Source organism: Macrotis lagotis, chromosome 1 (assembly GCF_037893015.1).
Source record: "Macrotis lagotis isolate mMagLag1 chromosome 1, bilby.v1.9.chrom.fasta, whole genome shotgun sequence".
NCBI classification, from domain to species: Eukaryota; Metazoa; Chordata; class Mammalia; order Peramelemorphia; family Peramelidae; genus Macrotis; species Macrotis lagotis.
This window is the reverse complement of record NC_133658.1, coordinates 742,018,123-742,038,602: the sequence shown is the minus strand read 5'-3', so window position 1 is coordinate 742,038,602 and position 20,480 is coordinate 742,018,123. Positions and strand designations below refer to the sequence as shown.

The following is a 20,480-nucleotide window of genomic DNA, read 5'->3' as shown; positions in this document are numbered from 1 at the left end:
TTTTAAGGTACTAGGAGTTGTGTCCAATTAGCTTAAACTATCTTTTTTCATCATTCTAGGTCATTTGTTCTTGATCCAAGCTTACTTGGATTATTTTCCCTGATATTTTTGAAGTTCACAGTCCTCAATTTTTATGGTCCTACATGTCATCTCAAGATAAGAGAACTAAGGTCTTTCAAGCCTGGGCTATCCTGTTGCTTGCTGCCAGCTCCTCCCCACTCCATGGGGCTTCCAAGATCCTTAGCCTGTTGCTTTCTATTTTCCCTGATTCTCTTTTGAGCTGATCTCTACTTCTGTCACCTCCATACATAGTGCCCTTAAAGATTATGCCCATCTATGGAGTATCAGGTTGGGAAGGTGAACTCTTACAAATTTTAATCCCCAGAGCCAAGGGAAATGGAGCACCACCTGAAATCAGAATATGCTTTTAGGAATATTTTTACATAACAAGAATGTACATTGAGAATATTTTCAGAAATAGTCCCTGAAAACATAAATTTTTTAAAAACCTCAATGTCTTAAAGTAACAAAGACATGCAATTAGAACCATTCCAAGGATAAGATGCAGCTGTTTTCTATGTAAAACCATTCTGTAAAACCCCTTACTGGGAAAGCCAAATAAGAAAATTAAATTCTTTTTATGCCCCAAGTGTTCCAAAGATGAAGAATAGAATATAACTGTCCCATTAGGTATATCAAAGTATATTTTCCCTCTCTGGTGGCAATTTTGAGGATTGCTTAACATTACAGAGGTCTAACTTTGCTACACACACAAAAAAAGATGTCACTAATCACAATTGTCTAGAAAAGAAAATTCACCTTAGAAACATTAGTAACTGAGAAATTCCACAGGAAAAGTACCAAGTGAATTTCAAGTTTTACACTCAAAACTTAAAACAAGAGTGAAAGTGTCAAAAGTTTAAGGTCATCATGACAACTGCCCTATGGGAACAACAATGATTTATTTTAACTATTTTTCCTTTACATATTTTTCTAGAATATCTATTTTACCACTGACATAGGTACTAATTAGAAAATCTATCATCACCTAGAATAGCAAATAAAGCAGCAAAGGGATTTTAATTCTTGTCAAGTAGAAGTATCTAACTAAAAAGCAAAGGGGGAAATTGTCCCAAACAGGATTAAATGACCCAAAAATAAACTTTATACATCAATAGACAAAAATCACAACTAGGTGTTTATCAGTCTTAAAGCATATACAACTTGTAAGTCTGCTCATACAGTTCAATTGCTCAGAGCATTTTTTTCTTCTACTGGTCACACTCAAAGTTTTTAAAAGCAAGCTAATTTGGGGAGTTTTGCTTCTTATACTTCACTGGTGCAGGAAAAAGCACTCAAATCAAAGAATGAGAACAGCTACTCTACACCTTCAGGAGATTCCTGGGGTTCAGCTAGCCCAGGATCCTATAGTATTCATATATGGCAGAGGCAGAAAGGAGCACCTAACAATTCTCTGACTCTGACCACATTGTTTCAGAGTAAAATTAAATGTTTATCTCAAAGATATTTCTGACATAAAATAAACTTAATAAAACATGCTACTAAGAATATATTTAAGGGGCAGCTAGGCGGTGCAATGGATATAGCACCGACCCTGCAGTCAGGAGGACCTAAGTTCAAATCCAGCCTCAGATAATAATTGCCTAGCTGTGTGATGCTAGGCAAGTCACTTAACCCCACTGCCTTAAAAAAAAAAATAATAATTTAGGAACAGCTAGGTGGCACAGTGAACAGAGCACTGGCTCTGGAGTCAGGAGGACCTGAGTTCAAATCCAGATTCAGAAACTTAATAATTACCTAACTGTGTTAAACCTGAGCAAGTCACCTAAGCCCATTGCCCTGCAAAAATAAACGAATAATATATTTATTTTATAGCAATGAAGGGAAATTAGGAAATAATAATATACAGAAAAAGGCAAAAGAGTACAGGTAAAGGAGAAGGAAAGAGTGAAAAAGAAATGGAAAGAGAAAGTGAAAAAAGTTGTTTCTGAAATGGTTTTATAAACTCTGCTTGTTCATTTGTCAACTATCGAAAAAGATAGCTGCTTTGTTGGTTATCCATAAACGTTTAGGACTCTTTCCAGTTTTTGTTATTTTTTTGTTTTTATATTAAATTCATTTGCAAATATTCATTTCTCTTCCCCCAAAGAGCAATTCATTTTAGTAAATAGCTTCTCTCTCAATGAAACAAAATCACAATTAAATAAAAAAAACACAAAAACGACATATCAAGGCAAGAACCATAACCAGCCTCCCAAAAGAGAATCCCCACCCTCAACAAATCAATCTCAATTTATTTATATATGTAGTAATAGGGAAAAACTAATATTACCTTGCCTCATCAGCATTAACTGATGTTCATGTCTAGCTGCTTCCATTTCTGCCTCCAGCTTCTCTTTGGCTTCTCTGATGTTTCTGTCAACCTGCTCTCGCTGCTGCTTTTCCATTTCATCCAGTGCCTTCCATCGTGATGCATACTCAAATTCAAATGTCCCAGGTTGAGCAAACCGGGGAGGCTGTTCTCTTTCCCTAAAATAAAATTACATTCAAAAACAAATAAAAGATTGCACTATAAAAATTACTCTATTTCTGATTTTAATTCAAATCAATTTCTACACAAGGTAACCCTCAATCTATGGATTTTGATTTTCTACAAATTGGATTTTTAACTTGGAAAATATTTTCCATAGAAACAAGTCACAAATGATTGATGAGGATTTTAATCTGGCTGACACATTATCTAATAAATGGTTAAAATACCTGAAGCATACTACTAATATGCTTTTCAACTAGTACTAGTACTAATAGTTATGACCTATTTCTATGTTAAGTTCTAATTTCCCTTTCTCAACTAAGTATGTCAGGATGACATTTCCCACTCCAACACCAACCAGCAAAAGGAAACCACTCCCATAAATCATCCCAAGAACAGCATAAGGTACCTGATGATCCATTTTTATATTTCTTCAGCTAAGACCTAAGTTAAATTACAGTCTCTAATCATTAGATATAACCCACTGAAATTATTAAACAGGAACACAAGAGCAATAAAAGTAAAGCACTGAAAAAAAAAAAAGTATAAGTTAAATAAAAAAACTTGGCATTCTGGAAGCCAGAAATTCCTAGTAATTGGTACACCTGCACATCAAAATGCAAAATGATAAGTTATAATGACCATAAAACATCTCATCATCCTGAAACGACTGAATCAAATTAAAGATCAAAGTGTCTTCAATAGTTTGTATTGTTGTATTGTTGAATTGAAATAATCCAATTCTACTTCTCGGAAAAATTGGCAGTGCAATAGGATATGAATAAGCCCCTATTAACCAAATTATCTGATTAGCCATGTATTACATTAAAGAAAATAATGAAAACATCATTAGTTGCTTTTTTAAAGTAGTTTACTTACTTATGATACTGTTGTGTCTTTTGCATTAGTTTCTCTGGTAGTCCATCTTCATCATCAAACTGTTCCATGGGCTCCACGATGACTGGCCGAGGTGTTCTGGGAAGAAGAAACATTATTTAAAATGTAACTAAAAGTGTTAGTTTCTCTGAGTATTTTAATTTCTCTGAGAAATTAATGTTGTTTTTATGGAAAGTTTTTTAATGAACACATTTATTCTAGCATCTCAGAAGAACCATGATAAAAAATAAAATATTTTTATTGATTTATATGGGCACTAAATTCTTCAAGTAGGATTAGACATGTTTTGATAATAATTCTAACAAGTTTTTTTATTAGCGTTATATATTTGCTTTTATAAGAGGGAAATTTTTTTTCATGATTTACCAGGAAAAGCATATTGTTGTATCATAAACTAAAAATCATTTGTTTTTCCATTTCAGGTGATTTGATCATACTGTCTATCATCAATCACAACATTAATAGTAATATCTTTCCTTTATTTGTAATGCAAAAAATTATGAGGTAACTGACTCTAAGTCGACCACCAGAAAGCTAAATTTATTATAGACTCTTCTATTTTTTTTTTAGTTTTAATGCTATTTTTTTCCAATTACAAGTAAAGGTAGCTTTCAATATTCATCTTTTTGCAAGCATTTGAGTTCCACATTTTTCTATTTCCCTCCCCCAATAGCTAGTAATCCAAGTTTATACATACGCAATTATGTTTAACATATTTCCAAATTAGTCATGTTGTGAAGGAAGAATCAGAACCAAAAGGGGAAAAATATCATAAGAAAAAAGAAAAAACACACAAAACAAATTTTTTATACATGCTTTGGTCTGCATCTAGATTCCTAAATTGTTTTTTTTTTCTTTATCACTGAACTGCTGAAAGGATAATAGATACAATGTTGTTCTACTGTCTTTACTCAGCAATAGTTCATGCCAAGTCTTTTCAGGCTTTTCTGAAGGCTGTCCCTTCATGATTTCTTACAAAACAGTAGGACTCCATTTACATTCATATACCATCATTTGTTCAGCCTTTTCCCAATTGATGGGCATCCATCCCTCAATGCCCAATTTTTGTCCAGGACAAAAATAATTACTGTAAACATTTTTGTACATTTACATATTCATTTTTTAAGATCTCTTTGGGATACAGAGTTCAATACTCTTCTATACTCCTAAATTAATTCCCCATCCCTAAACCAGGCTAAAATACACATTTAATAATAGCTGCTTGAGTACTACCTCCATATTCTTCCTGGTCTAAAAACCTATACATCTCAGTTTGAAGACCAAATTGTAGTATCTTCAATAAAAACCAACCAAGCTTGCCTATAGCAGAAAAGCAAGTAATAAATATTGGAATGATTGGCAATAAGTCTCTAGACGCAAAATTCTCACTGTTTCAAATCCAAACTCATGACACATATTTAACATTAGACCTTGTACCATTTGATCTCTCTTTACTCACAGGAAAGTCTTTTCCTTTTTCCTGATAAACTATTTGCTCCTAAGGTTCAGAATTCAAGCTATAATTATTAACTAACCAAAGATATTGAGCATTAAAGATGGCTTTTGTGAAGTAATCTGGGAGCCCTACCATATATAACAATAGTCACAAAGCATTTATTAAACAGGTATGTAGGAAGCACTGTGCAAAGCAATTTAAATTGGAAAAAAAGATCTGCTTCCAAATAATTTAATTTTAAGTTGCTGTCTTCAAAAAGAATTTCAGCTTGCCACAAAAGCATATTCAAGATACTTTGTCATATGCTATTCTAAAACCTACACCAGACAAAAGGGAGGTCGCCGCTGCCCCGGCCCCGCGGAAGCCCTCCCTCCCAGACCCTCCCCACCCTGACATGATGCCTTCGGAGAAGACCTTCAAGCAGCACCAGACCTTAGAACAAAGAGTAGAAGATGTGAGACTCATTCGAGAGCAGCATCCTACCAAGATACTGGTGATAACAGAAAGATACAAGGGTGAGAAACAATTTCCTGTACTGGATAAAACCAAATTCCTTGTACCAGACCAGATCAATGTCAACATGAGTGAACTAATCAAAATAATTAGAAGGCGCCTACAGCTGAATGCTAATCAAGCTTTCTTCCTATTGGTGAAAGGACACAGCATGGTGAGCATTTCAACACCTATTTCTGAAGCCTATGAAAGTGAGAAGGATGAAGATGGATTCTTGTATATGGTATATGCCTCACAGGAGACATTTGGAAAGAAATCTTCAGAATAAGACCTAGTACCTAGTACAAAGCTTCTATACTAGAATTTTTTAAGCCCTCACCCAAGAAAAAAGGGATGTTACCAACTGAGATTGATCAGTTCATCTAATCACAGTTCACCAAAATAGAAGTATTATCTACTACCTTAGGGTTTTTTTTTTTAGTAAAGTTGTTTCTTGTATTATATGCATATGTAATAATACTTGTTCAATTCCAAAAACATATACAATATTACAGCTTTGGAAAACTCCTATTTCACCTAGTTTATCTTGTTTTTTAAGTTTTAGGTTTAGAAACATACCTTGCATTCTAAGTTGCCAATAAAATGGACATTTGAATTGCTGTAGTGACTTTTTTTAAAATAGAAATTTCAATTCCATTGTAACCTTTAAGCATTTAGTGAAACAACAGTATTTGTTCATGGAAATTGCTAATTTTTATAGGAAGGTTTCTCTTTAACTATGTATCTTTAAGTAGGATTGTCAAATGCCATATCTATTTTTTTAAAGTCTATTTACCATCAGTAGTTGCAGCAAAAACAGGGTAAATCGGCGGCAAAAAGGTCTAGCTTATTCTGGAATCAATGCATCAATTCCAGCTTAGTATAAACTACTACAACTTTCTTGCTGTTATCTGTTTGTTTTCTATATAGTCATCCAGAAAAACACCATGGATTCTATGGGTAAACTGATTATCTTTTTAATGCTTGGCTTCTGAAACAGGGAAGGAAGTTTCTTATATTATGGATTTGCTCTATTCAGAGACTTTCAAACCAGTGACTAGTTCATTAAACCACTGCACCAGAAAAAAGTCTTTTCTGATGCAGTTACAAACTGTATCATCCAAGAACTTTGGAGCATTTAAATTCATTTTGCACTCCCTCAAGCACCTTTTGTGGTTAAGTCTATAGTCTGATTTATGTTTCAAGTGGAAAAGTAAATGCTTCACTAAAATATTAAAATTTTAGGGGTGGCTAGGTGGCGCAGTGGATAGAGCAGGAGCCCTGGAGTCAGGAGTACCTGAGTTCAAATCAGACCTCAGACACTTAACAATTGCCTAGCTGTGTGGCCTTGGGCAAGCCACTTAAACCCATTTGCCTTGCAAAAAAACAAAAAACAAACAAACAAAAAAAAACAACCCTAAAAAAAAGAAATTAAAATTTTATCTGTAAGCATACATACTTCAGCTACCACTGTTAATCATTAACTCCCAACCAGTTTATGTGCATGTCATTTTGTAAAGGAGAAAGTAGCAAAGGGGGGGGGGGGGGGGGTAAAAGCTGCTTTTAGCAATGTCAATTTGATATCTTGAACAAAGTGCTTCCTGCTACTTGCATGGGGGGTTGACAATTTATTTTCATGGAGTGTCACAAAAAGTTCATTTGTTAAACCACTTCTGAACTGAAGTATGTATGTAACAGATCAGCTAAAATTATCCTTTTATATTTAGATGTGTGTGAAATATATCTACAACTGTTAGTGAAAGTTATTTACTATAATGGAGAAAATACTGCATCTTGGCACTATAGTTAATAAATGTATACAACTTGTTTGCCAAAAAAAAAAAAATCTAGACCAACTATGTTGATAGTATTACTCCTTACCTGCTTGTTAAGGATTCTCCTTAAAACCTTACTCAAGAAACCTAGAATCTAGGCCCTCTTGTGAAAACTTAGAACATTTATTTACAGCAGTCAATTATTAATTTGCACAACTACTTTGCATCATTATTGACTAATATATCCTGGATGCACTATTACTTATTTTTTGTGAGTAATATGTTCTGGTTCCCCAGATGTGGAAGATTGGTAGCCAGTTGACAAAAAAGGTAGTGCTGAACTGGGGACTCAATTCCAATTATTAACTGTGCAACTCAAGGAAAGTCATTTAAAATTTAAAATAGTTTTCCTCACCTGTAAAAATAAGAAAACCAATAACTACTCAACAAAACATGTTACAAACAGGTTATTATGGTTAAGAAATACTTAGGATCGAGAAAACAATATACTGACTTTGAACAAGGAAGTACAATATTTGTGTTTAGGTAAAAGTTAGAAAAATGAGAGGTCATATTATCAATAAAATGTAAAATCATCCTAACTAGATAAAATTAACAAAAATATCCTACTAGAAAAGACCACTGAAAAACATAAAACAAGAGCAAAGAGGGGCAGCTAGGTGGCGCAGTGGATAAAGCACCTGCTCTGGAGTCAGGAGTACCTGGGTTCAAATACAGTCTCAGACACTTAATAATTACCTAGCTGTGTGGCCTTGGGCAAGCCACTTAAACCCCATCTGCCTTGCCAAAAACCTAAAAAAACAAACAAAAAAAAAGAGCAAAGAATTAAAAGATCTAGTAAAACTTTAAACATAAAGAGGAAAAAAAAGGGAAGATGACAACTTGGTTAGCTCAAAAACTTTTCAAAAAATCTGAAAGATTTTGGGAATTCCATCCCAAATAACTCCACAGGACAGTCAATCATTTTTACAGTAGTGAAATTTTGTCATGCAGAGGCAGTTAAATGGAAGAGTACTGGACCTGGTGAAGAGTTTAAATTCTACCTAGATACTTGCAAGCTGTGGGACCCTGGCCAATTCACTTAACCCAAACAGGGTTAAGCCAGTTTTCTCATCTGTAAAATGAAATGGAGAAAAGAAGAAAAAACCACTCCAGTATCTTTGCCAAGAAAACTCCAGGGGCAGCTAGGTGGCACAGTGGATAGAGCACCGGCCCTGGAGTCAGGAGTACCTGAGTTCAAATCCAGTCTCAGACAATTAATAATTACCTAGTTATGTGGCCTTGGGCAAGCCACTTAACCCCATTTGCCTTGCAAAACCCTAAAAAAAAAAAACAAAAACAAAAACCCACAAACAAAAAAAAAAACTCCAAAAGGGGTCAAACAACGGGTTGGGACACAACTGAAAAACGACTAAACAATTTTATTGAAAAGGTTTACTTTCATCATAATCAAATTTTGTCATATTAAAATATTGTAAAACTTAACACTTAAAATCTAATATTCAGAGTCAGTAAGAAAATTTAAGTAAAGCTATACTGAAAACCCAGAATGACAAAGTCAAGATTGGAATGTGCACCTCTAAGAACTGAGTTTCACACATATGTGTATGTACAATATTCACCAGGCTGTCCGCTGCTGAGGAGGGTGGGGGTGGGAAGGGAGGGTAGAAGGAAATTATGTAACATAAAAATATGCATGTGGATGAAAGTTGAAAAACTTTTATAAGATGGAATTGGAAAAGTAAAATATCAAAAAAAGAACTCAGTTTCAAATAAAGAATTTACATTTCTTAAAATGCTATTTTCTGAAAAGATTTCAACTATTACCTTTCCAAAGTGTCAAAATAATACAAGATCTAGCATGTTTGAGATAAAAAAAAAACACACAATATCAGATAGGAAAATAAAAGCTATGTTCTATTCTAAATACAAAGAAATAGAGCAGATCACAATGTATTAAGAAAATATAACAAAATTGGATAATGGTTTTTCAAAGTAATTTGGACAGAACCCTTTAAGTCTTAAATGCTAATAGAAAATATGCTGGGGGAAATTAAGATGGCTCAGTGGATAAAGCACTCTTATTAATTGCCTAGCTGTTTGATATTGGGGAAGCCACTTAATCCTATTGCCTTAATAAATAAAAGTTAAAAAAAAAAAAGAAAATATGCTGGACTGGGGGTAAACAAAATATATTCAGAATAACAGAGGTACATACAATGTAAAAAGATTTAGCACAAAGTATATGATAAGAATATGTATGAGATCTGTATAAAAGGAATTCACAGTTTAAAGGAAATAAAGACAAATGATGAAGTGTGCCTATATGAACACAGGGTATTGGGGCAAGCACGAAGAGAAAGGAGAAAGAATAAACAGCATAGTATTTGGTGGGAATGAGAGAAAGGGGCTTAAATAACTTGAAATGGATAACACCTTAGAAATTAGGAAGGGTGCAGAATCCAGAGTGCACAGGAATATTGCAAGTATCCCTTTCCCCACTAGAGGCTAGATTAGTTACCTTCATGATAGGTTAGTTTGAATTCCTAAATATTCCTCCCCTACCTCATTCAGCCTTCTCTAACAGAAGACAGAAGAGATCAAATGAAAGGAAAAAATTGAAAATAAGGTGACAATTCCTTGCAAAAGTAAGGTTGAAATGGGATAAAGGTTGTTTAACTTTTCCATTCCAGAGAAATGACAAACTCAAATATGCAGAAGGAACATTGATTTCTGGATATGACCAATAGGAGTCTAGTTTTCCCCTAACTGAATAATTTTAAGTTTTACTATTTTTTTTCACTTGACAGAGGAGAAAATAAATTATAGAATTATTATCTAACCTAATATCTTAAAAAAAAGATGTGTAAGACGAATTGCTCTTAAATCACAGCAAGAATATAGTTGGACTGAAGAAACAAACTTCAAAACCCTCATCAAATTTGAAATAAACTACTGAGAGAGCATAGTTTTCTTCCCTGGAATTTTAAAATTATAAAATAAGACCTAGATATAGATGGAAGACACTTCAGAGAACAACTAGTACAGATTTGAATGCAGGACAGTACTCTACTATACCTTACTGATTTTTCCTAATTCCTAGCCATCTGTCACTGGAAGTAAAGGACTAATGCAGATTACCTCTTAACTTATCTTCTAGTTCTAGAAGCAAAAAAAAAAAAAAATCACCCACCAATAATCTTATCATGGTGCAATCAATTGGTTATTCTAAAAGCTGTAGAAAATAGCTTTACATTCATTAGTAATGAATGAAAAGTAAGTATGCAGACAAAATCTTCAGTGGAAAAATTGATGCTGTGTCAACTCTCAAAACTCAACAGCAAGTTTTACTTTTAATGTGGTAGTAGCAGTTAAGGTCTCCCCCAAAATTGGTCAAAAAGTCATTCACATTCTTTATACATTTGTGCAAATCCTCAGTATATTTTGGATACAAGATTTTGAACATTTAGTAATGCTTTCTGTAGTAATTTTTCATTTTTAAAATAAATTTAAACAAATGTAAATATTTCCATGTATAAAACAGAAAGATTGCATAAGAAACAGTTAATTTCTATTTTATGCAACTGTTGTGAAGTTAACACAACAGTATTGCCCTATTTGCCTGTTTCTGTCTAAACTTCCTTTCACTATTTTTTTTTTAACAATCCTATTACTACTAATTCATCATTTCCCCCCCTACTATCACCTTACTGAAGTGGACGATTTTTATCTACTTAAACTATTAATCAATAGCTATGCGTTTGTTTTTTTAAATAACATTTTGCTACCTCTCCATCAAAAGGTGTCAAACTTGCAGTCTGAGGGTTCAGGCTCACAAACTCCCGCAACAAAATGTAACTGTATAAACAGTTTATGCAGTGTAACATAAATAATGGTAATAGTTGATCATCACACAATGTTGCTGTTAATGCATACATTGCTCTCCTTGTACTACTGTGCACTTCACTCAGCATCAGTTTCCAGGTTTTTCTTAAACCATCCTGCTTTCTTATAGAACAACATATTTCATTACTTGTTGACTTATTGAGTCACTCCCCAGTTGATGGGTAGCCCCTCAATTTCCAAGGCTATCAAAAAAATCTTTTTTTAAACTAATCCACTTTTATGGCTTTTATAATCATCAAAATGCTGTTAAGGATAATACTATTTCCATAGTCTTCTTCTTTCCAAAGCTCCAGCAGTAAAGCATTATATGTTCTAGTTGGGGAACAACTCATCAATGGCCTATGTCACACCAAATTAACAGAGGGGTGGGGCTTTCAAGGAAAGGGGTGTTAACATTTTAAGTCAACTCTTCCTAGGAACCCAATGAATGCAGGTGGTAGAGTAAACCTCCCAATAAATATCCCTTTTGATGTGGGAAATCTGGGACACTAATACCTTGTTGGTGGACCTATGAACTGATAAAACCTCTAGAGAGTAATTTATTGTCCAAAAGGCAATAAAAATGAGCATACCCTTTGATCCAGCAAAACCTCTACTGGGTCTATACCCTTAAGAGATCATGAAAAACAGGTAAAAACATCACTTGTACAAAAATATCCATAGCAGCTCTGTGGTAGCAACGAATTGGAAACTGAGTGAATGAATGTCCATCAGTTGGGGAATGACCAAAAAATTGTGTTATATGTTATGTTTTGGAAAACTATTACTCTATTAGAAACCAGGAGGGATTGGATTTCAGAGAGGCCTGGAAGGATTTGTATGAACTGATGTGGAAAGAGATGAGCAGAACCAGAAGAACATTGTTCACCCTAACAACAAGGGGTTAATGATCAACCTTAATGGACTTGCTCATTCTATCAGTGCAATAATCAGGGACAATTATATCTGTATGAAGAATAGGATCTATATCCAGAAAAAGAACTGTGGAGTTTAAAAAAGACCAAAGACTATTACTTCCAATTTAAAAGAAAAAAATGTTGTCTGATGTACTACATAATTTTGCTGTCTCTGGTATTTTATTTTTTTTCCTCAAGGATATGATTTTTCTCTCAATACATTCAATTTTGATCAATGTTTAGCACAGAAACAAAGTAAAGATTATCAGACTGCCTTGGGGAGCGGGGGGGGGGGGAAGATGTGGGGGAAAATGTGTAAAATTCAAAACCTTACTAAAAAATGATAGGTAGAAACTATTATTGAATATAATTGGAAAACAAATAAAATATTTATATAAAAAATACTCCTATGTAAAAGCTTTATTTAAAAAATGCTACTTGAAATTTTCTTCTCATGCTCCATATCCAAACAGTGATTAAATTCTTTCAATTCTACCCCTAAAATTTCTCTCCTATCTGTGTCCTCTATACACAAATCTGTGTGCCTCCAAACTGTAAGCCACCCTGGTTTGGACCTCTAACACCTCTTCCTTGCCAAAGTAAAAGTGGGTTGGGGGAGGGGAGAAGTCATCTGTGTGTGATTCTGATCATATCAATGTTAACAGGAAGTATAAATACTTCTGACACAGAATCCAAGCACTTGAAAAAATAATCTGGTTCCAACTGACCCTTCTGATCATTCTTTAGGCAAATTGGATTCTACTCCTCAATCTCAACTACCTGTCTTATATTTAACAAGCTTTGCTCTCATATACCATTATCCATGTCTGAAATGGGACCTGCTTTCAAAACCTCAGTTTCTACATATTAAAATGCCTTCTCCCCTGCTTCAAGAACCAACTCTTGAGGCCACATTATAATTAGAAGAAACAACCTAATCCTCCAAGCTCAGGGTCCTCAATTTTTTTGTTTCACAGACATCTTTGGACAGGCTGATAAAGGTTATGGTCGTCTCAAATTTTTAAAAGCACAAAATACATAGCATTACAAATGAAACCATTTATATTGAAATAAAATCAAAGTATTAAAATAAAAACATTAAACAGACCCACTCAGTTAAGATTCCTTGTTCTACTGACACTGAGTGAGATGAGCAGAACCAGAAAAACACTGTATACCCTTAACAGCAACACGGGGGTGATGTTCAACCTTGAAGGACTTGCTCATTCCATCAGTGCAACAATCAGGGACAATTTGGGGCTGTCTGCAATGGAGAGTGCCATCTGTATCCAGATAAAGAACTATGGAGTTTGAACAAAGTTCAAGGACTATTCCCTTTAATTTAGGGGGAAAAAAACCCAAACAGGTATCTTATTGTCTGATCTTGTTATCTCTTAAGATTTTTTGTCTTTTTCTTAAGGATATGATTTCTCTCTTATCACACTCAATTAGGATCAATGGAAACAAAATAAAGACTGACAGATTGCTTTCCATGGGGGGGGGGGAGTAAGAGTGGGGTGAAAAATTGTAAAACTCAAATAATATTTAAAAAAAAAAAAGATTCCTTGTTCTAGTTGAAAACATCACAGAATTGTAAGGGCACTCAGAGATCATTTAGTTTATCCTGTTTGTACTATAAGTTGTCTCTCTCACATCAGGTTTCTTAAAGTACTTTATCTGAACCTACTCAACAAATCAAAGGGTGTGTCTCCTCCCAGATTCTATGGTAAGCTCTAGAATAGAAATTTTTTTCTATCCCTAGCAATATCTTGCAAAAAAAAATTAGTCACTTAAAATAATTTTAGATTGAATTTAACAGTTCAATTGTCTATGGATTCATCATTTTCTGAAAATTGAAGAAAAGGGATATCCCCCCCCAACATCATAACTTTGTTCATTCTAGTCAGTAGTAGCCCAAAAGGGTGAACCAGAATTTGAGAATTTTAGTGATGTACTAAATGATTACAAAGATCAAGGAGATTTTAAATAATGAACAAGGGAAGAAGAAGAGAGTCTGCAGGGTCAGGAGGGAATGGTTGCATTACTGGATGTAACATTTGGCTATTCAAGTGAAAAATCTTACAATCATCATAAATTCTACTGAGAACTAAACTTCAAGCCTATTACTTCAAACAATCAATTCCCTGATAAGGATTTGATGATCAAATGATCCAAATGTCCTTTCTGATCAAGGTATTGTTAAGAGAGAATGATAAGGATTAAAGTTGGAACCATTAGAATATTTAAGCTCGGGAAGCTGATCTGTTTTCTTACTGCATTACCCCCCTAGCATTAGGAGTTTCTTGTTTGCAATATAAAACTTACTTCAGTAATCTGATGTGTATCCAATTATTTCATCAGTTGTTAGATGTAACTGAAATTTCATCTCTAAATATTTTAATTTACTGACTCACTCAGGAAAAAAAAATGTACTGAGTATCCACTAAGTGGTAGGTACAAGGACATGATAAAGATATAGAACTAGTCACTGTTCACATGGAGTTTTAGTTATCCAAGATCATCTCTATTTTAAAGTATATTCACTGGCCAGCTAGGTGACACACTGACTCTAGAATCAGGAGGACCCAGGTTCAAATCCATCCTCACACACTTAACAATTACTTAGCTGTGTGATCTTAAGGCAAGTCAATTAACCCCAATGCCTTGCAAAAAAAAAAAAAAAAAGAAAGAAAAAAAAGAAAATAAATTCATTAGCATAAAAGTTAGTATTAACTTACGTTGTTAACAAGAATGCTCCATCACCACATCTTTCCAAGGCCTTTCGTGCTGGAGGTTTTGCAGCAAATTCTACGAAACCTTTTCCTGTTGCTCGTCCACGATCATCCACTACTACAACAGCTTTCTCCACAGGACCAAACTGAGAAAATGCTTGCTCTAGTAGCTCATTAGACACCACAGGCGAAAGGTTCTTGACAGTTAATGCAGCTCCATGAGTAGCAAATCGAATTCGAAGGGGTCTGCTTTTCAAAATAGTGCCATCCAGTTCTGCTTTTGCAATTTCAGCCAGAGTTCTGGACTCCTTTTGGGAGGGGGAAAAACAAGAGTTTACAAATGACTGTACACATTCCTAAACCCACTGTCTTGCAGAAAAGACATAATTAAAAAGTTATTTCACCTCCACACTCTTTTCTCTCCTCCCTCCCAAATTCAACACTTATTTGCTTAATACAAAGTACAGATTAATTAAGAATAGCTAATTCATATCCCCTCTCTAGCTATTATTTCTTTTTTCTGTCTAATATTCCTATATCCTCTAGGCTATAAAATTCACTGTTTATGGGGGGGGGGGTTAGAATTCACCCTTTCTAGAATATTTCCAGCATTTCAAGCACTAGTAAAATCATCCCTTTCTTTTTATTCATCTCCAAGATTGAACAATTTTTAAAAAAATAAAATACAACCATAAAAGCAATACAGCTGTGTGACCTTCTGCAAGTCACTTAACCCTGATTTGTCTCACATCCAGGGCATTTCTGATTCAGATCTGATCACTGAACCCAGATGGCTGTGGAGGAGAAAAGTGTGGCAAGTTACTTAGCACAGCACCTTCTTACTCAAATACACTTCATGTGCTTGTCATGGCATCAATCTCTCTGATGCCATGATCTTCAAGAAAAAAGGACAGAGGTGGCTAGGTGGCTTAGTGGATAAAGCACTGGCCTTGGAGTCAGGAGTACCTGGGTTCAAATCTGGTCTCAGACACTCAATAATTATCTAGCTGTGTGACCTTGGGCAAGCCACTTAACCCCATTTGCCTTGCAAAAACCTAAAAAAAAAAAAAGGACAAATATCACCATCAGCCAGCATTCTTTTGACTTCTACTGTTTTAAATCAGTTGCATTAATATTCCTAAAGAAAGTTTTATTTGACAGATGTATATAGTAAATCAAAGGCAATAATAACTGGCTGATTACCAACAAAAAAGTTTGGGTCAAATAAAAATAATTTGAACTACCACTGTTTGCAATTGACTTTGATTAAGTTAATCTGGTCAAAATAGTTTCTGAACTAGTTAAGAGACTAATAAACTATCTAAAATTCTATCCTAGCTTTGGTTTTGCATTCTTTGATGAATTTTTTTCAAAATATCTGAATATCCTATCAAGAACATGCCTAATATGTAGAAGTTTCTTTCAAATGAGTACAACTCCCAAAGAATAACTAAAAAATCACTTCAATTCCTTTCCCAACAAAAGAAAATTTTCAAGGTAAGTCCTTAAAATATTTCCACAAATCCCCAAGTACTACCAACAAAAAATGACTTGCAGGGTCAAACATTAACCCATCAAAAAATATTTCATATAAGTGTAGAATTTAAACCTGAAAGTACAGAGATAATCTAGTTTAACATCCTCATTTTGCTTCCATTAACACTTTCCAAGATGAGGCTTAGAGAATAAAAATTATACTTCATACTTCAATTGTACCTTACAGGTACTTTCCAATCCTTTTATTTTGCAGATGAGGAACAGAAATCAAGAGAAGTTAATTGACTTGCCTAGTCACAAAAGTATAGAGACTAAACCCTGTTTTAAACCCAAGGCTTCCTGATTCCAAACCCAGAACAACACTACTGCGCTGTACCATACTACCTCTCAAACATAAAATTTTATCTTCATTTGTAAAATTCAGAGGCATTTTCCCCAAATAATCATATGGTTGCAATTGAGTTTGATGATATGTAGCTGGACACAATTCATTATACAAAAAAGGCAAGATTTTTCTTAGTGCATTATCAAAATACAAGATATTTAACTGTTAACTCATACCAACAATTAAATGGGTTTCTAAAAAAAAAAAATCAGGCTAAAAAGTTCAATTTAGTAAAACAAACTTTATCAATGACATTCATTATGAAAATGGGGCCACATTTTCAGAAGGAAAAAATAATAATCCTGCTTGTTAAATAACATCCAACTCCCCCAAAATTAACCACATCATTCATTTTTCCCTAAGCACTGGCAACTACCAGCAGAACCATCAAGAACTTTCAACATTAGATAGGCTGTATCTGAATAAATTTACTTTTAAGACAAGATATTTGGAGGACAGATCCTTTTTTAAACCTATGAGTCAATGAAATAATATGCTTTGGTCATTTCAATAGTAGTTCTAATGGTCACATAGAAAGGTGCTTTAAATGTGTAGATTAAGGGATAGATTTTTCAAGTGTTAAAAAAAAAAAAAAACACAGGCAGGAACCATGTAACAAAAACTACACTAATTCCAAGATTGCTATAGTTGCTCTCTTAGTTAACCTCCTCTTCCAAAATCTAGAGAAGATGAAAGGATTAATAAAAGTATCAATGGGTTTGATTCACTGTAACTGGAGAACATGTAATAATGGCAGGATGAGGAAATAAGGAAAAAGTAGGTCCTCTCCAATTCAGCTCAACAAAATCTGTTTTTTAAAGGAAAACACAGCACAGTGGGAAATAAGATCAGTCCTACTCCTCAAAAACAAAAATCAAAAAAAAAAAAGACAAAAACCAAAAAATTTCATTCAGAGGAATCAGAGTTACAAGGATAAATAGAACATGAAATCTTTATCTTATCTACAGATAGCTCTTATGATCATTGTACAACAAAATGAGGTGCTAAAGGAAAAGTTTTTATTTTTCATTTCTCCAAATTTTATATATATATATATATATATATATATATATATATATATATATATTTTTTTTCCCCAAGGATTTTTATGCAAGGCAGAAGGTCACACAGCTAGGTAATTATTAAGTGTCTGAGGTCGGATTTGAATTCAGGTACTCCTGACTCCAGGGTTGGTGCTCTATCCACTGTACCACCTAGCTGCCCCATATATGTATCCTTTTCCCAAAATTCTAACTTCAGTAATATAAACCATTAGGGTTTGATTTATTTGCATTATGTAAAAGCAGGTTAATATATTCTTTGATCCTAAATTTAGTTTTTAACCTACTTCTAACTAATTACAACTTTACATAAAATACTAAACTCAGAGTTTCTAAGCTTCACTCCTAAAATTGGTTTGGTTAATAGCTGATTCTTATGTTATTACACTTGTTTCAATGTATATATTTAAATGTATGTTTCATCACAATCATGAATTTTCCATGAACTGCATGGTCACTGCATTTAAATAATTCTTAGAATCGTCTAACAATAAAAGTTGGAACTCACTTTTCTAACAATGAAGGCTTATTTGAAGACCAATTTATGAAAATATTGGAAAAACATAAGATGGCATCTTTAAATTTTGTTCACTATTAAAACTACCATATTCAACAAACCTTTAAGTTATAAAACCATATGCTATCGATCTAACATTAAGTCACCATGCTGAAAAATAATAGGCTGTCCTCAAACCAACTGAGCAATTTTCTATCTTTTAAAAATAACCCCCAAATTAAAATTTCTCCAAATTCTAATCTCCAATGACCAACAGTGACTCCAAAAGACTTAAGATGAAACATACCTTTCACTCTTTTTGAGAGTAGGTGACACTAGGTGTGGAAGAAGACATCTATCTGATGTGGATAATGTGCAAAATTGATTTTAATTGTACTTTGTGCTGTGTGTTTTGGGGGTTAGGAGGAGGGTGAGAGGGAGAGAGATATAACGATATTAATAATTTTTTTTTAAAAAGGGGAACCCTATCAAGTTGTTTCCCCAGCTCTTCATAACACTACACTGGGCCACATCGGAATACCAAGATCTAAAGCTTCAGAAATTATAGACGTTTTTATGGATCGCTTCGGTTGTTAATAAAAATCGACTTCCCCAGAAATCGCCACAGCAGTCCCTTCCCCAAGCGCCGGCAGCTAGCAGCGAAAACAATAGACAGCTGCTCCTAATTACACGGGCTCGGTCTGGCTCTTTTAAGAGGGAGGGCAGGATCTTTTCCAAGGCTAGGCCTCCGGCCATGGCTGTGGCCGTCCCGGCGGAGGAAAGCGGCCGGAAGTGGGCCCCGACCCCGCCCCAGCCCCCCGCACGCCACCTCGTTAGCGGTTCCGCCCGCGGCCACCCTTTTCTCCTCCCGTTACAAAGGAAGCCCGGGCCGAGGCGCCTCCTGCAGGCCCCGCTAGGCCCAGGCGCCCCCTCGGGGCCGCGACAGCAGCCATCGGGCCTCGAGCCCGGGGTTAACCGCCGGGCGGGAAGGCGCGGGCCCCCGGGGACCCCCGGGGGCGGGGAGGGGAGGGCGCGAGGCCGGGTCGGGCCCTCTCACCAGCCGTATGAAGCCGAAGCCGCGGTCCCGATTGATGAAGACCTCGCTGGGCTCCCCGTAGCGCTCGAAGAGCCGCTTGAAATCCTCCTCCGTGATGTCCGTGGGGAGGTTCCCCACGAAGAGGCGGCAGCGCTGCGTGTACGTCTTCTCCCCCGGCTTCAGGAAGCTCTTGATGTCGATGGTGAAGCCCATCTCTTCCTCCTGGTGGTCCTCCTGCGGCGCCGAGGGGGGCGGCGCCTGCTCCCCGGCCAGGGCCAGCGCCATGGCCGCGGCGGCCGCCGACTCGCTCTCCCCGGCCGCCGACTCCAGGGCCCGCAGGCGGGCCGGGTTCTTCTCGATCCGCACTTGCTTCAGATTGCCCCTCAACATGATCGCACCCCCCCGAGTCTGCTGGAAGTCTGGGGAGGGGGGGAAAAAAAAGGCTAACGACGCCCGCGGGCTGGAGAAGCAGGGCCGGGCGAAGCCGCAAGAGCAAGCCGGGGCCTCGGCTCCCGCTCCGCACGGCCGATCGGCGGCAACAGCGCTTTCAAAATGGCGCTGCCCCAAGCTGCGGCTAGTTGTAACGTCGCCCGGCCCGAGCCCCGCCCCCGCCGGCTGCCGCGGTGCCGCGCCCTCTGCGCCTGCGCACTCCGGGCCCCGGCTCCGACCCGGCGAGAAGCCCCTTCTTGCACATGCGCGGACAAGCGCGCTCCGCCTGCCTTAACCTCCCTAATGAAGAACGAGCTGGTCACTTTACAGTGAATTTTCAAGAGAAATCAAGCGTCGCCTTTGCAAGCAGCATGAGAAAGCGAACGAATGGTTAATGATCTCTATTGCTGGGCCGATCAAAGTGAAGAATTTCAAATTGACACACATAATGTGAGATTTGCTTATAATATAATTTGAGTCTATGATTTCCTTATACTATAGCTGTGGACAGCTATATAACATGGCTAGTAATAATGGTTCATGCTTCAATAGCTCCATTAAGGCCCAATAGGGTAAGTTTGTAGGACCCTGTGTTACAGATGAAGAAAATTAGGTCATCAGATATAGAACCAAAGCTAGTAATTATGTATCTATATAGCTAGTAATTATGTATCAATTCAAGATTTGCAGAGAATTTACAGAATCTCATTTGATCTTCATAGCATTTCTAAGAGACAAGTGTTATTTATTGTCCTTGCAGATGAGGAAACTGAGGTCAAGTTTAATTGACTAGCTGTCGCACAGTTAGTATCTGACATTGAATATGAGTCTACCTGACTCCAGGCCC

The 20,480-nt window shown here is 36.1% G+C and overlaps 1 protein-coding gene and 1 pseudogene across 8 annotated transcripts in view; one reads left to right on the top strand and one right to left on the bottom strand.

The window, feature by feature from the left end:
* The window catches only part of PSPC1 (paraspeckle component 1), a 100,809-nt gene extending 81,021 nt beyond the window's left edge, over positions 1–19,788 (bottom strand). For 7 of the 8 annotated variants that reach the window (XR_012474320.1, XR_012474321.1, XR_012474319.1 and 4 more), the window contains exons 1-4: positions 19,226–19,687; positions 14,736–15,037; positions 3,434–3,529; positions 2,354–2,550 (exon numbers count right to left, since the gene is read on the bottom strand). Coding sequence is in view for 2 of the 8 variants with exons in the window: in XM_074216266.1 (XP_074072367.1) it covers positions 2,354–2,550; positions 3,434–3,529; positions 14,736–15,037; positions 19,226–19,594 (964 nt within the window). In the remaining 6 variants the exon portion in view is untranslated. Of the gene's footprint in view, positions 1–2,353; positions 2,551–3,433; positions 3,530–14,735; positions 15,038–19,225 lie in introns of all 8 variants that reach the window. The other variant, XM_074216267.1, reaches the window with a different exon arrangement.
* On the top strand, positions 5,240–5,822 carry LOC141508019 (microtubule-associated protein 1 light chain 3 beta pseudogene; annotated as a pseudogene).
* Positions 19,789–20,480: the final 692 nt, after the last annotated feature.